The sequence below is a fragment of the Crinia signifera genome, chromosome 5 (genome assembly GCF_055691185.1).
Source record: "Crinia signifera chromosome 5, ASM5569118v1, whole genome shotgun sequence".
NCBI lineage: Eukaryota > Metazoa > Chordata > Amphibia > Anura > Myobatrachidae > Crinia > Crinia signifera.
The window spans coordinates 131,650,406-131,664,598 of record NC_139221.1 but is presented as its reverse complement, the minus strand read 5'-3'; the positions used below and the strand labels follow the sequence as shown (position 1 = coordinate 131,664,598).

The following is a 14,193-nucleotide window of genomic DNA, read 5'->3' as shown; positions in this document are numbered from 1 at the left end:
GTGCAATGCACCACCTGTATACATGTGAGGACCACTACTGTCTGCCAGGACCAGTGACCTAGGGGCAGCAGCAAGTGGAGAAGCAGCTGGATTCCTACACAGAGTTCCACAGCTTCTCGCATGAACGCATTATGGGCCTAATTCAGACCTGAATAGAGAGCTGCCGCCCAGACAGAGAGAAAACCCACCCCATGTACATCTGCAAGTGAACTGCGATTGGTTTGCTATTTGCTATCCACCTGCAAATCCATACACAATTCACAAACAATATAATGATTTCCCCAGTCTGTGCAAATGTGAGTAAGTCTGGCCCTGTCTACGGTAGAAACAGGCTGATCAAGGCCATTGCTGACATCCCACAGCTTCCCTCCAAACACCTAGGGAAACATACGTTTTTTTCTAACACTCCCAGAAACCACCCCCAAACACCGGCTTCCTCTCAATCAAACTGAGGAGGGATTGTGATTATGATCCCTACACTATATCTGTCTGCTGTTTGGGTTTGCGCATGTCCAATATGTACAGTACACATTGGGCAGTCTTTTGATAACCACTCTGAATCAGACCCTACAGTATCTGTGGGAGAGGTCATGCCATCTCTGTTCACATAGTGCAGAGATAAATAGTGCAGTAGGATATCGGCAAGCCATAGGGATTGCATTGCAGCTGAGCATTTTAGCTAGTGCAAGACTGGTCAATGAGAACAAGGGTCTGATTAGTGCCTATGACATTATATTATGCTTTATAGAACATAGAATACACCACAACCAACACCTTTATGCAGGTATCTGGGGGGGTCACTATACCTATGCCGGGGGACTGGTGCCAGAATCCCGACATCAAATGGAATGCCCGCACCAGAATCTTGACCGCAGATGCTAAATGCTGATTAAAAGGGGCATGTTGGTGTTATGCTGAGGATGGGGGGGTTAGATTTAGGCACAAAGGGGGGGATGCGCTAAGGGTTAGACTATGGGGGGAGGGAAGCTTCAGGTTAGGCTGCAGGCAGGGAGGGAGGGTTAGGTACCTAGAAAAGGGGATTAGGATTAAGGGGTGGGAGTTTAGGTTTAGGCAAAGGGGTATGGAAGTTAGCGTTAGGCACTAGGGGGAGGTTTAGGCTGCAAGAATTGTACACAGTGCAGCTGTGTACAGATGATGCCTGACATGCAGTCCTCTAACTGGCCACAGGGAAGCATAGATGTTATACACACAAAGCCTCTTGCTCTTTGTATTTCACGGGGCACATACACTGGCCTCTTGGGACCCACCGGGCCCTAGGCCATAGCCTAGGTTAATAGTGGGAAATCCAGACCTGATTGTATCAACTCTAGCTACATACCACCCAACATGACGCATTCCAGGAGGGACACATTGCTCTGCTCCTACACTTCCTTCTTAATGTGTGGTTGCATTCACTTGTGCTGAAACACCTCTCATCAATTCACCTATTCAACACAGGTGAAGACAATCATACATTACAACGGAAGTGCAAGAGCAGAGCATTGTGTCCCTCTTTGAATGGGTCATGTTGGAGGTACGTACCTATGCGCTGCTCACCTGGAAACCTGTTGCACACCCCTCATATGGGCTAATATACTGTACAGTGCAACTTAGTTTGTTTTGTTTTGTTTTGTTTTTTTATTAAATTTGCAAATATCTCCTAAAAACGTTTTACACATTGTCATTATGGGGCATTGTTTGAGGAATTTTTAGGGAAAAATTTATTTTTTTCAATTATGGAATAAGGCTGTAACATAACAAAATGTGGAAAAAGTCAAGCGCTGTGAATATTTTCCTGGATGCACTGTAGATTGAAATCCTATAAAAGGGCCAAGTTGCACTTGACAATGCAATTTTGCATTCAGGTAAGATACTGCCTACTTATACATGTACTAAAAATACCATACAGCTTTCTATTGGATTAACTCCTACAGTACCTACAGGTATAAATAAAGCCAATACACTGTATGTTACTCACAGCCTCCATTTCTTCTAGGGCAGTTCTTATATTAATGCAATGAAAGATAAAGGTATAAAAATAGGTCAAACATTTGTTAAATACCTTCACTACATTTAGTCATATCGGAAGAATTGATGGTCAATCACTTTTTGCCAGGACTTCGATGTCTACGTGCTGATATGGAACAGCTATCCCCTGAACATGAGGTAAGAAACATTACAATACCTTATAGACTGGAACATGACATCCTAAATTTTGCCTCGCCTGAAAACCTGTATTCACTAAATAGTGTGTCCTGATCATATTTATCACCCATCTTCTTTTCACGCTTACTATAAAAATAGTCTAATTTTACTCATCAAGTGCTGAACATTTGCAGGAGTTAGTGGTTACTCCAGTATACTGTACTTCTCTTTCTCTGCCAATACTTGATTGGCAACAGGAGACAGCCCTGCTGATTAGCTGCTGAGAGTGTATTGGCGAATGCAGGACACAGGGAATTGCTAATGATAACTGTATCAGTTTGAGTTGTACTTCAATAAATAGATTATGGCATAGAGGGTCTACAATGTCTTGGTGGACTGTTACTAGTTTGACAACTAATGGTCGACAGTGACTAGGTATACACCTAAAAATGGTTGACATTGACAGACAGTCGACACAAGCTTCAGATAGTCGTGGACATGTTTTTCATGTTTTTGTTAAGGGGGGGGGGGGGTTACACCTTACGGGGGCACTTTGTGCTGAAAATGCTATGCAATGGGTGCTGAATAAAGAGTGTACACTTATGATTTAAAAATAAATGATATTTTTATTCCATTCTTAACATTTATATCACTTTAGAACTTCTAAATCCTTTAAAATTATGAGTATCTGATTGTACTATCTATATATAGAAAGTACAGGGAATACTGCTGGATATGCAGTTAATCACGTCAAATCTGTCCGAATACATTGACAAATTCCTGCAGCCAATAGTCACAAAACAATTGGGTTACATCAGGGACACCACACACAACCTGGAAATGCTGGATAAAATAAAGTGGGAGAGCACATTCCGATTGGCAACATGTTATGTCAAAGCCCTCTACACATGTATAGATCACCAACAGGGATGTGAGAACGTAAGGAAAAAACTTAGAAGTTTGCGCCCTCGTATGTGAACCTATTTTTAGCACAATGGGAAACAGAAACCATATGGAGTCCAGGAGAACACAGTAAGGGGGAAATTTACTAAGATGTGTATTCTACTTCACATGTGATGTTGCTATGGGCAACCAGTCAGATCCTGTGTACTTTCTTCTAGAGGCTGCTAAATAAATAAGTAGATTCTGATTTGGTTGCCAATAGCAACATCACATGTGAAGTAGAATACACATCTTAGTAAATTTCCCCCTAAGAGTCTACAGTTTTGGGAAAGGTACGATGTCATCATAATATGGGATGGGGATGAAGAAAGCTTGAGGCGTTTCATTGAAAGAATTAACAAGAACACCATCAATTTAGAGTTTACCAGCACCATCAGTAAAGACAGTATAAACTACCTAGACCTGAATATATTCATAGAAAATGGCAAATTGGAGACGAGAACATACATCAAAAGAACAGATTGCAACAGATACCTCGAAGCCACAAACAATCACAATGGACAATGGCTGAAAAACATCCCTGGAGGCCAACTCAGGAGGGTTCGCAGAAACTGCTCCAAAACCGAAACAACTGATAAAAAAATTCAAAGAAAAAAAGTTCAACCCCCAGCACCTACAGAAAGAAAAAGATAGAATAAGAGAAGTAAAAAGAGAAGATCTACTAAAAGTATATGGGCGCAGAAGAGACGATAAGAAACAAGGAGGAGTCACCTTCATCTCGGAGTACTCCACACAGAGTAGATCCCTGTAGAACAGCCTGAGAAAGCATTGGCACATATTACAGGCAGACTAAGTTCTAAAGGAATTTCTTCCAGAAAAACCTTGGGTACTTGTTTCCTAGCATGGCCACAATCGGCAGTAATCGTGTAACTTAACTTAAGGTACACGATTAACGCGATGGACCCTATTTCCTTTGAAATCAGGTCCATTTTGCCAGCAAAGGCAAAATCGCGTTGATCGCGTCGTTCGCGTGCATTAATATGGCACGCGACGCGACCGACGTGATGGACCCGATTTTGCCATAGGGTTCAATGTTAAATTATTTTTAACATTGTAATCGCGTTCATCGCGTCGGTCTTGTGCCATTATAATGGCACAAGATGTGATGGACGCGATTAAGCACATTTTACATAGCTGACAATGGTAAATGGGCCAATGTGGCCCATTTCTCATTGTATATGCCCCCTAAATTAATGCCCCCCCCCCATTGTGAGCGGCACCCCACGATTGACGCCAACCCGAATCGTGGCGAGCGGCGGCGGTGCGCGTCCTCCGCCCTTTTCATACCCCTACTATCCACGTCGGCGTGGAGTTGAGAATATAAAGGATTTAGAATTTCTAAAGTGATATAAATGTCTTTTTTTTATTACTATGTTAAGAATGGAATAAAAATATCATTCATTTATTTTTAATCAGAAGTGTACACTCTTTATTCAGCGCCCATTGCATAGCATTTAAACAGTTTATGATCGGTCCTTTTCAGCGCAGTGACACCGTAAGGTGTAAACCCAACCCCCCCTTAACCTGTTTACTCAGAAGGTATTGGTAGTATACCGTCCACACTTTGCAGCAGAAATACCGTCTATACTGTTCACAGCGCAATCTTCCCTACAACCAATCCCCCAAACTTTCATGTTTTTGTGTCTGTTGATATTGACACAATATAAGTGCTCCACGTCCCCACGCATGGCTTTCTGCGCTCAGCATGTTTCTGACATATATATATATATATATTCTCACTACGCCCACTTGGATTGTAAAATATAAACAAACAAAAAATTAAAACCTCATGTCGACCTTTTGAGTGTCGACCGTGAGCTTGTATCAACCTTCTGTCATTGTCGACCTAAGGTATGTCGGCCATTCTTAGGTGTCGACCTAGTCACTGTCAACCAATAGTGGTCCACCTAGTGACTGTCAACTTAAACATGGTCAACCCAGGGACCATATACCCAATAAATAATTTAGCCTGTGTTAATGCCCAGTTTAAATTATTCAGTGTGGGAACAGACCACCCTCCTACAGCACACCAAGACACATAGGGGGTATTCAAGTGTCTGTTCTTCTTTTTTAAGCCTATTTTCTCTCTTTTTCACAACATTTATATGTTGTGATATTCGTTTGATATTCAACTCCTCCCCATCTTTTCAAAGTAGACAGTTTTTTGGACATCTTTTACTTCACAGTGATTTTCTATGGGCTTCATATTCAAATGTTTGGTGATAAGTTTCACGCCTTTTAATAGTTGTCTAAACTTGGTCATTTTCTCATCCTTTTATTCACCTGGGTGTTGGGTGATGATAAAAGTGTTATTGTTTTTATTTTTAATTATTATTTTTTTTATTTAATGAGATTTCCTTTTTTATAAGGGGTTAAGGATAATCTTTAAAAAAAAAATGCAATTGAGGAGGGTTTCTCAAACCTGGTCCTCGGGACTCCACACAGCTCACGTTTTCCAGGTCACCCAGCAGGTTCACAGATGCACTCATTACTCATTTGCACGTTTTAAAAGATCCACAGGTGGAGCTAATTATCTCACTTGTGATTCTGTGAGGAGACCTGCAAAACATGCACTGTGTGGGGTCCTGTGGACCCAGTTTTGGAACCTGTGCAATATAGTATAGGCACAGATCCCCCTACACATCCCACAAGTGTGTGTGTGTGACAGACTGATCACCCTGATGGGTCAGCAGCTGCCGGTTCTGGCTCCCTGCACAGCGCAGCGGCTCATCTTCTGTCCTGTGGGCGGCAGGCTCCGGCTCCCTGCTCAGAGCAGCATTTCGTCATCTCTCTTGTTGGCAGCAGGCTGCAGCACATGTTCTCCACTCTTCGTCTTCCCCAGTGGCTTCTTGAATGTGGCATCCGCCTGATCACACATCTGCTTTTCAGAATCACAGAGCAGGACACATCAGGGTGTAGTTGGGCAAGGGCCTGTGAATTAAATAGCGTTGGCTTAACGGGGTGAGGGGCACTCTTTTAATGGAGACAAACTTGTATGACTGTGCACAGGGCAGGGTAAAATAGATTGGAACAAAATAGGAAATAAAAAAAAGAATAAAATGTCTCACAAATAAAAAATATGTAATCCATGATATTAAAAAAAGGGATAAAATGGGCGTGTGATTAAAAAAGTTGTTTAAAGAAAAAACATTTGAATAGCTTACGCGACCATTTGAATACCCCCATAGTTTGAAATACAATGTTAAGCAAAAGCCTTGTTACAAAATAAAGTTATTATATAAACCAGTCGTGGCTCCTACCTTGGTTTAGGAGAGGGGCTTTAGCTGGCCCAGGATTAATATTGAGGCCTTTACAGAAAGATTCTATGGTTACCTTGCTGCTTCTTTGGCAAATAAAACAGACATGGTCATTAATTCGATGCCAGAGTACCAGGTTTGTCACTAGATCTCAGTTAGACCAACTATGGAGCTCTTTCCAGTATGCCATAAACAAACTGGCATAACTGGGGGCAAACCTCTTGCCCATTGAGGTACCCACTTTCTGTAAATAAAAATTTCAATCAAAATAAAAGTAGTTATTTAATCAAATAAATGTAATAATTTCAAGGATAAAGCATGTATGTCTGTCACTTAAATCACTTAGATTAAGTAAGACACTGCAGTCAAACCAGTTTCTAGTTCAATCAATGTGCTTACATCATAACTTCATTATGACTCCATCCTGTCATGTGTATTGAGAGAGGCTATTGTAGTTTGTATTATTGGTTGCAACTACTAAAGCCTATTCAAAAGATACAAATGTTATGTAAAGGGAACTCTGAATACACATGGCAGGAAGGAGACATTATGCAGTGCTGATGTCAGCACTTTTATACACAAAAATTGAATTAGAAAACTGCTTGTCTGATGTGCCTGACCACAGTAACCATTAGTGACATCATTGTCTGTTCCTGAGTAGATATATTGGTGTTCATACAGACATTTGGTACTGACGCAATATGTATGTGTACACACCAATGCACTTTACGAATGTAATTTGCATAGCATGTACGATGGTTGCAATGGTGATGCGGGGATGCAGCTTCGGACACCAGCACTTGAATGTGCAATGCATGCAGGAGCTGTTTTTTTTTTTTTTATCTTCAACAACTACTGCAGCATTATCATAGTTTAAAGGGGCATGTAAAGATGTGATTCCAGTGGGAGAGCAGACATAGTAGCATCATCGGTAAGAAAAGGAAGTATTCTGGCAATACAGATGGAGCCACCGTTGTTCATCTCATGCGTGTCCCAGTATCACGGCAGCATCTCCCTGCCCATCTCTGCTTCGGGGAGACGGGCAGGGTTAGGATGGGGGAGGTCGAGCGGCGATGGGGACCGGCGGGGGAGGCGGATGGCAGCGGGCAGCTCCGTTGTCACGGGGCGCGCAAGCCCCCTGGAGGGAGCTGGCCGCTGGCGGAGGCTGGCGATACTTTCGCCAGCCCCTACAAGGACGACAGCGGCTCCATCTGTTTGTCTAAAAGTGCATTTACACTCTGATTTTTTGACCAATATCATTCATTTTGGCCCTTTTGAATGAAATTGGTCAAAATATCGATCAGTGTGTATGCTATGAACAACGATGCGCATACCCACCAGTCATTCATCGAGGTTGTTAATTGACTTTGCAGGCAGGTCAATTTCGGAAATCTTTCCGAAAAAGCTATAGAGGCTAGCTAGATCGTTCGTCATATCATTCAGTATGTATGTACAATATCATTCTTCCAAGAGAGAGACTGTATTAAGTGAATACACCAAAGAGCACAGTTTCAAGTATGCATGTAAGCCAGAGGTGGGCAATAAGTGGCCCACCAGCTGTTGATAAAATACACATTCCTTGCATCAGTTTCAGCATGACCAATAGTAAAACTAAGGCAATGCATTCTGAGATGTGTAGTTCATCAACAGCTGGAGAGCCACTTATTACCCACCCCTGATGTACTGTAAGCTCTGTGCCAAGTCTCTATGGCTTAAGGAGAATAAGGGTTACCCAATTTAACTCTGTAAATAGAACTTGGAAAGATGACGTCAGTGGTGGTGGATTCACATACAGTACACATGTACTGTATGTGATCGAGTACCTTAATCACCATATGAGACACATGCAGCGTCATAAAACTGTTTAGGGTAGATCACCCCTCAGACTATATATGGTCAAAGAAACCTCTTAATCACAAATTGTGAGCTGCAGTATGCAAATAAGGAAAGACAAGTAAACAAAATAGTAAATAGTTTGAAATAGCCAGTTGTGAAATCCATCATAGTTTTTAAATTAGAACTTTTTTTACTCCTTTGTCTTGTCATACTGTGTTTTTTAAGTTCATTTTTATTTACTGAAGAACTTCCACATGTTACTTTGGGCCTGATTCAGACCTTATCGCACTGCTGCTAAATTCACACAGCTGCCAATTATCCTGCAACTAATTCTATATGCACGCCATTCACAAGGTGATTGACAGGAAGTAGGCGCCTGGGGGTGGTAACCGGCCTTTTAGTGGAAGTGCTATGAAAAACGCAGGCATGCCAGAAAAAAACAGTGGGAGTGTCTGGGAAATTGCTAGGCGTGCCTGAGCGTTTTAGGGGAGGGGGTGTGATGTCATCTCTAGGCTGGTCATGCCTGTTTTCATCGCACTGCCAAGTAAGTCTAGCTACATGGTGCCTGCAATGACTTCCATGAGTTGTTACAATGGGTTTTGGACATATTCGCACAGCTGCGTATGCATGTGTAGCCACACACATCCATTTGCACAGCGATCACATTAATTCCCAAGACAGTCCATCACTCTAGCGGGGTGGCGTCTTAACTGAATGCTGGCCATACGAATTTGCGCTCAGGCGATCAGGTCTGAATAAGGCCCATTGTCCGAGCAGCAGGATTGTAATAAAGCAGAAGGACTTATTAAATGACATTGTTACTACTAATGTGTAGAACATGATTTGATATTCAAAATTAGTTGGAATGAGTGCCTTTAATGGACAAAACTTGCCTTAGCACTTGGTATTCTTTACAATGCTTTTATAAATGACATTCAGTTAATATCTATGCCAATTGTTTATAGGCATGTGTTTTTATATAAGTGGGCACCATCTTCCCTGATCTGATACATGTGTTATATTTCTTTTATGTCAGGTTATTTTAAGCTCCATGATAAAAGAATGTGAGCAGAAGGTGGAAAACAAGACAGTCCAGGAGCCCCAAGGGTATGTACACTTTCAGTTTGTCTACTTGTGGAATTGTCATTTCTGCTTCTACCCTAAAGAGCCCCATGCATCTGCAGCGGATTATCAAAATTCCCGATCCCCCTGAAATCGGCAAAACAGAATGAATCGAGGAAAGCAATCATAAATGTATGGGGCCCTTTTATGTAGAGTAGTACTTTAGTAATAACACATAAGGTGAGATTTAATGGGATGAGAGATTCAGAAAGTGAGAGATTTGGTAAGAAATCTCCAGTTTTTTTTAAAGCGGCAATCATTTACACTGCAAAACCAGTCTGATGTTGCAGTGTAAATGATTGCTGCTTTAAAAAAAACTGGAGATTTCTTACCAAATCTCTCACTTTCTGAATCTCTCATCCTATTAAATCTCACCCATAATATCATATTTGGAATTCAGGCTGCCCTTCAATACCTGAAAAGACATCAAACATAAACATAGAATAATAAATTGTGCAAAGTAAAACAGTGATACAATAAGTGCATGGCTGCCGTTAACAGTATGCAGATAAGGTATGACGGAGGGATTACGTTTATGATTAATGCTTTGTGTTTTCCCATTTTATATAGACATCATTGCTACTTTATATGGGTCATAGGGTCGACAGAACTTAGGTCAACAGTCATTAGATCAACCACTATAGGTCGATAGTCACTAGGTTGACACATGAAATAGGCCTACAAGCATTAGTTCGGCATGGACTTTTCATATTTTTGTGTGTCTGTCGACTTAAGTCGACATGGACACCATATAAGTGTATCACGTCCACTCGCATGGCTTGCTTTGCACGCCATGCTTGGGGCACGGTGCCTAGCTAAGCTCGGCACACTATTATATTCCCACTCTATGCCCAACTGGATAGTAATGTGTGAAAAACCACCTTTAAAAAAAACCATGATAAACTCATCTGGATCTTTTTCATGTTGACCTAATGCTTGTGTTGACCTAATGACCGTGTCAACTTATTTCATAGGCCGACCTACAGTAGTAACTCGACCTACTGAATAGCTTGTAGACCTAATGACCACATCCCCTTTTTCTCTGCTGCTCTGTAATCTATACCCAGCAATGTACCTTCCCAATATCCTAGCTATCACTGCACCAATCTTTATATGAAAGCAAATCCCCATTTAATGTGACCATTGTTAAATATTTGTTACATTCAAACAAAAAATTAAAGGGTGATAACAAAAATTAAAGGGTAATACTCATGTTTATTTTTCTCCTTTCACATTAGTAGTAGGCTATAGTATACTATCATATACAGCAATGGTCCTTAAGGAACGTTAACAGTTAAGGTTTTATGGCTATCCAGGCTTATACACATATGGTATAATCAAGCTGACTGATGTACAAACTGAGGGGCCCATTTATCAAGGATCGCATTTACAATGCGATCTGGGCGGAATATTACCACCCAGAATCACATTGTATGGTGGATGCGGCCTACGGGAACGCAGTCGGGGTCGGAAATTCCTGCTGCGGTCCCCCCTACATACATTCCAGTGATACTTAATATTTGCGTCTAACCACCGGGTGTTTTCTGGGATTTAGCCGCAAATATTGAATGATAAAGGACCCCTAAGTCACTTTACCTAAGTCTACATAGCCACAAAACATGGACTGTTGGTGTGCCTTGAGGACCACTGATATATAACACATAATGGTGAAGCAAGTGCAGTAACTAGGAGATATACAGATGCATACCTTACATCTAACCTCAGCACACTATGCAGTGTGAGATACCAGGACCCTTGCCAATGACAGGCATCTTTTTATTTATTTTTTCCCAAAATGTGTCTAAAGATGACCATACACCGGTGGTTCCCAAACTTTTTAAATCACGGCACCCTACAGTATCAGAATATTTTTCAGGGCACCCCTAGGCAAAAAAGTTTGCTACTGAGAGTTTCAGAATTTTTTTTTTTAATTAAATGAATTGGGAATAAATTTTATCCTTCGGTACATTTATGTGGTGAGGAACATGATTCACTTCTGTTTACCAACATATAGTATAACTGGAAGCCACAAGCACTGATTTTGCCTATTTCATGGACCATAAATAATTGGAATTGGTTCTGGACCACCAACCTGAGGCACCCCTGCAAGTGTTTTGAGGCACCACAGGGAGCCTAGGCGCACAGTTTGGGAACCATTGCCATACACTACTGCGATTTCTCACAGCAGTGTATGGCCATCCGATCCCCTTTATGCCACCCGGGACCTTACCGAGTAACAGGATCTCATGCAATACATCACGGGGGGAATCTAGTTGGTTTGCAAAAGCAAACTCCTTCTTTAAAGGACAAAACACTGCAGGTGGGGCTGATGTAACATGTGCAGAGAGAGTTAGATTTGGGTGGGTTATTTTATTTCTGTGCAGAGTAAATACTGGCTGCTTTATTCTTACACTGCAATTTAGATTTCAGTTTGAGCAGACCCCACCCAAATGTAACTCCCATCTGCCCCACCTGCAGTGCACATGATTTTGTCTATTAAAAAAGTTTGCTTTTGCAAACAAACCAGAATCGTCCCCCACATCCCATCCTTCTGCATGTGATTTACCGCATGTGATCCTGCTCCCTGTTGCCAGGAGGTAGGCCGAGTCAGAGGTTGGACGTGCAGTCAGCTCCGACCTCCAACTCTGAACAGATGCACACAGGACTGCGCATAGGATCACATCGCATTTGGACACTTTTCACATGATTTTTCAGCCCGATATGTCAGAATCAGGTGAAAAGTGGGCAAATCGGACTACTGTATGGGGGCCTTTAATCACAACACAATGTGACTAGAGATACGGGAGGCTGATTCATTTTATATGGCATATTTATATCTGGTTGACTGAGTCTGTATATAGAGCAGAACATAACTTGTATTTGAAAAAAGCTGCAGCTGCTACATTGTAGCACTTCGTGTACAGATTTAGAGACGCAGTCACACACAGATGTCATTTATCAAACTTATCAACACCGTTTCATCATGCATCCTAGTCACATTGCATTGTAAATGAGACACCCAACACTACAAGATTGTCTTGCTAACTAGCATGCCAAGAGGGGCTTTTTTGGCATAACGCTTTGTCCCTTTATCTGAGACAGAGAGGAGAAATACACCAGGGTGAATGGGAATCTAATGCTGCCCATACACTTGTGAGATATTGTATACAATCCTTTGATTTCGACCTCATTTGGCCGAGAAATCGAATGATTGTATGCACAAAATGTGTACCATTCAACGCGATGCACGGACACGCCGCTCAAATGTCGCATCTCACGGTCTTATGTACTGCACATAATATTTCTCAAATTGTATGTGTGGTCGACTGCTGTTTTGTGCGCATACGATTTTTCTAAACGACGACATGCAATTCTTGAAGAGTTCTGGTCACTTCCTGGCCCCTCCTCTTCCACCCACCCTTTTTTATCGAACGGTGCATTCAATAAATTGCATGATCGAATGAAAAATTGAATGCACTAAAATGCTTTTTTCATGCGATTTATCGAATGCTGAGCTTCAAGGGAAATCGAACCCAAGATCACATTGAATGTAATCGCACAAGTGTATGGGCAGCATAAGAGAAGAGAAAACAAGTACAATAATAAAGAAGTGGGCAATGGGCAGAGACTAGTTCTAGAAAAGAGATGAGTTAAATATGTGTACAAGCCAAGAGGTAAAGGGCAATATTTATAAAGCAAGTTGAAATATATATAATGAAAGCCATAGCAAATGTGTCAGAAGAGACTTTTTGATAAATTGTAGTTACAGTACCTTTTATAATGGAAATACAAGGCTGTGCAATTACTTTCCAATTGCACCAAAAGAGTTCTATTTACAGAGACATTTAAACAGTACATTTTTGCAAAGTATTTGTGAAAGGAGTCTATGCAAAGTTGCATGTGCTCAAACCACTTGGTGAAGTAGCTGGACCACCCCGAAACCAGTATGTGTTCTACATACTGGATGAAGGTCTCAACTGTAGCCTTCTGTGTATAAAAAAGGAATCCCATACATCTTGCATTTGTTTTGTGGGAGCACAAAGAAGTTGCAGGGGAGCCAGGTTTAGTCCTGAAAGCTCCTGGATGCTTTCATGGGCCAGAAAAACCACGACTTCACTTGATTTGTGGGCAGGTGCTTTGTCGTGATGGGGGAAGGCACCACAAGCGTAAGTTCTTGTACGGTGCCAGGAAATGGCTTCCAGCACTTTCTGCATGCATTGTTTGGTATACCGGTGCAAAGTGGTATGGTAGCTACATGTCCAGTCTTAGCACATACAGATGTGTGTAATGCAACTTGTAAGCACGAAGGAAATATGTATGTGGACACAACGTGTGATCTCCGTGTGACTCTAACACAGAGTGTCTTTGTTTTTGCGTTTTTTTCAGTTACAATGTGTCTTATTCAAAAAGCAATATACAGTATATGGGGCACACTCACAGCTTTTCTGCTGATTAAAATATGTTGCATTTATTAGAAAACACTCTAACTAATTTTAATCAGCAAAAGCTGCTAGTGTTTACTATCCACATCGCTTTGTGAGTAAGACTCATTGTAATGGAAAAAAGTTGCATGCAAAAGACGCTCTGCTCTACATGCTGGCTTTAACAGAAACCTGGTTCACACAATCTGGCAATGCCTCCCCTGCAGCACTGTCTCATGGTTGTCTCCTCCCATGGCATGACTAGAAAGGCTGTAAAACGTGCACCTCCTGTTTTTTTTCTAAATGCTTACAATATCACTCCGCTTCCTGGTTTGAATCTTCCGTGGCTAATAGTGGGCTGAGGAAAGGACCAAAAGGAAAAACTATTTTCTGTCTTTGTACAGTTTCAAAATGCAGTACTGTTATACAGTGGCGTAACTAATAATTCT

The 14,193-nt window shown here is 41.5% G+C and overlaps 1 protein-coding gene across 4 annotated transcripts in view; it reads left to right on the top strand.

Moving 5' to 3' along the window:
* Window positions 1-14,193, top strand: part of RELCH (RAB11 binding and LisH domain, coiled-coil and HEAT repeat containing) — a 159,533-nt gene that overhangs the window by 139,836 nt on the left and 5,504 nt on the right. For all 4 annotated transcript variants that reach the window (XM_083188056.1, XM_083188059.1, XM_083188057.1 and 1 more), the window contains 2 exons: window positions 2,078-2,166; window positions 9,238-9,308. In XM_083188056.1, the coding sequence (XP_083044182.1) occupies window positions 2,078-2,166; window positions 9,238-9,308 (160 nt within the window). The remainder of the gene's footprint in view (window positions 1-2,077; window positions 2,167-9,237; window positions 9,309-14,193) is intronic.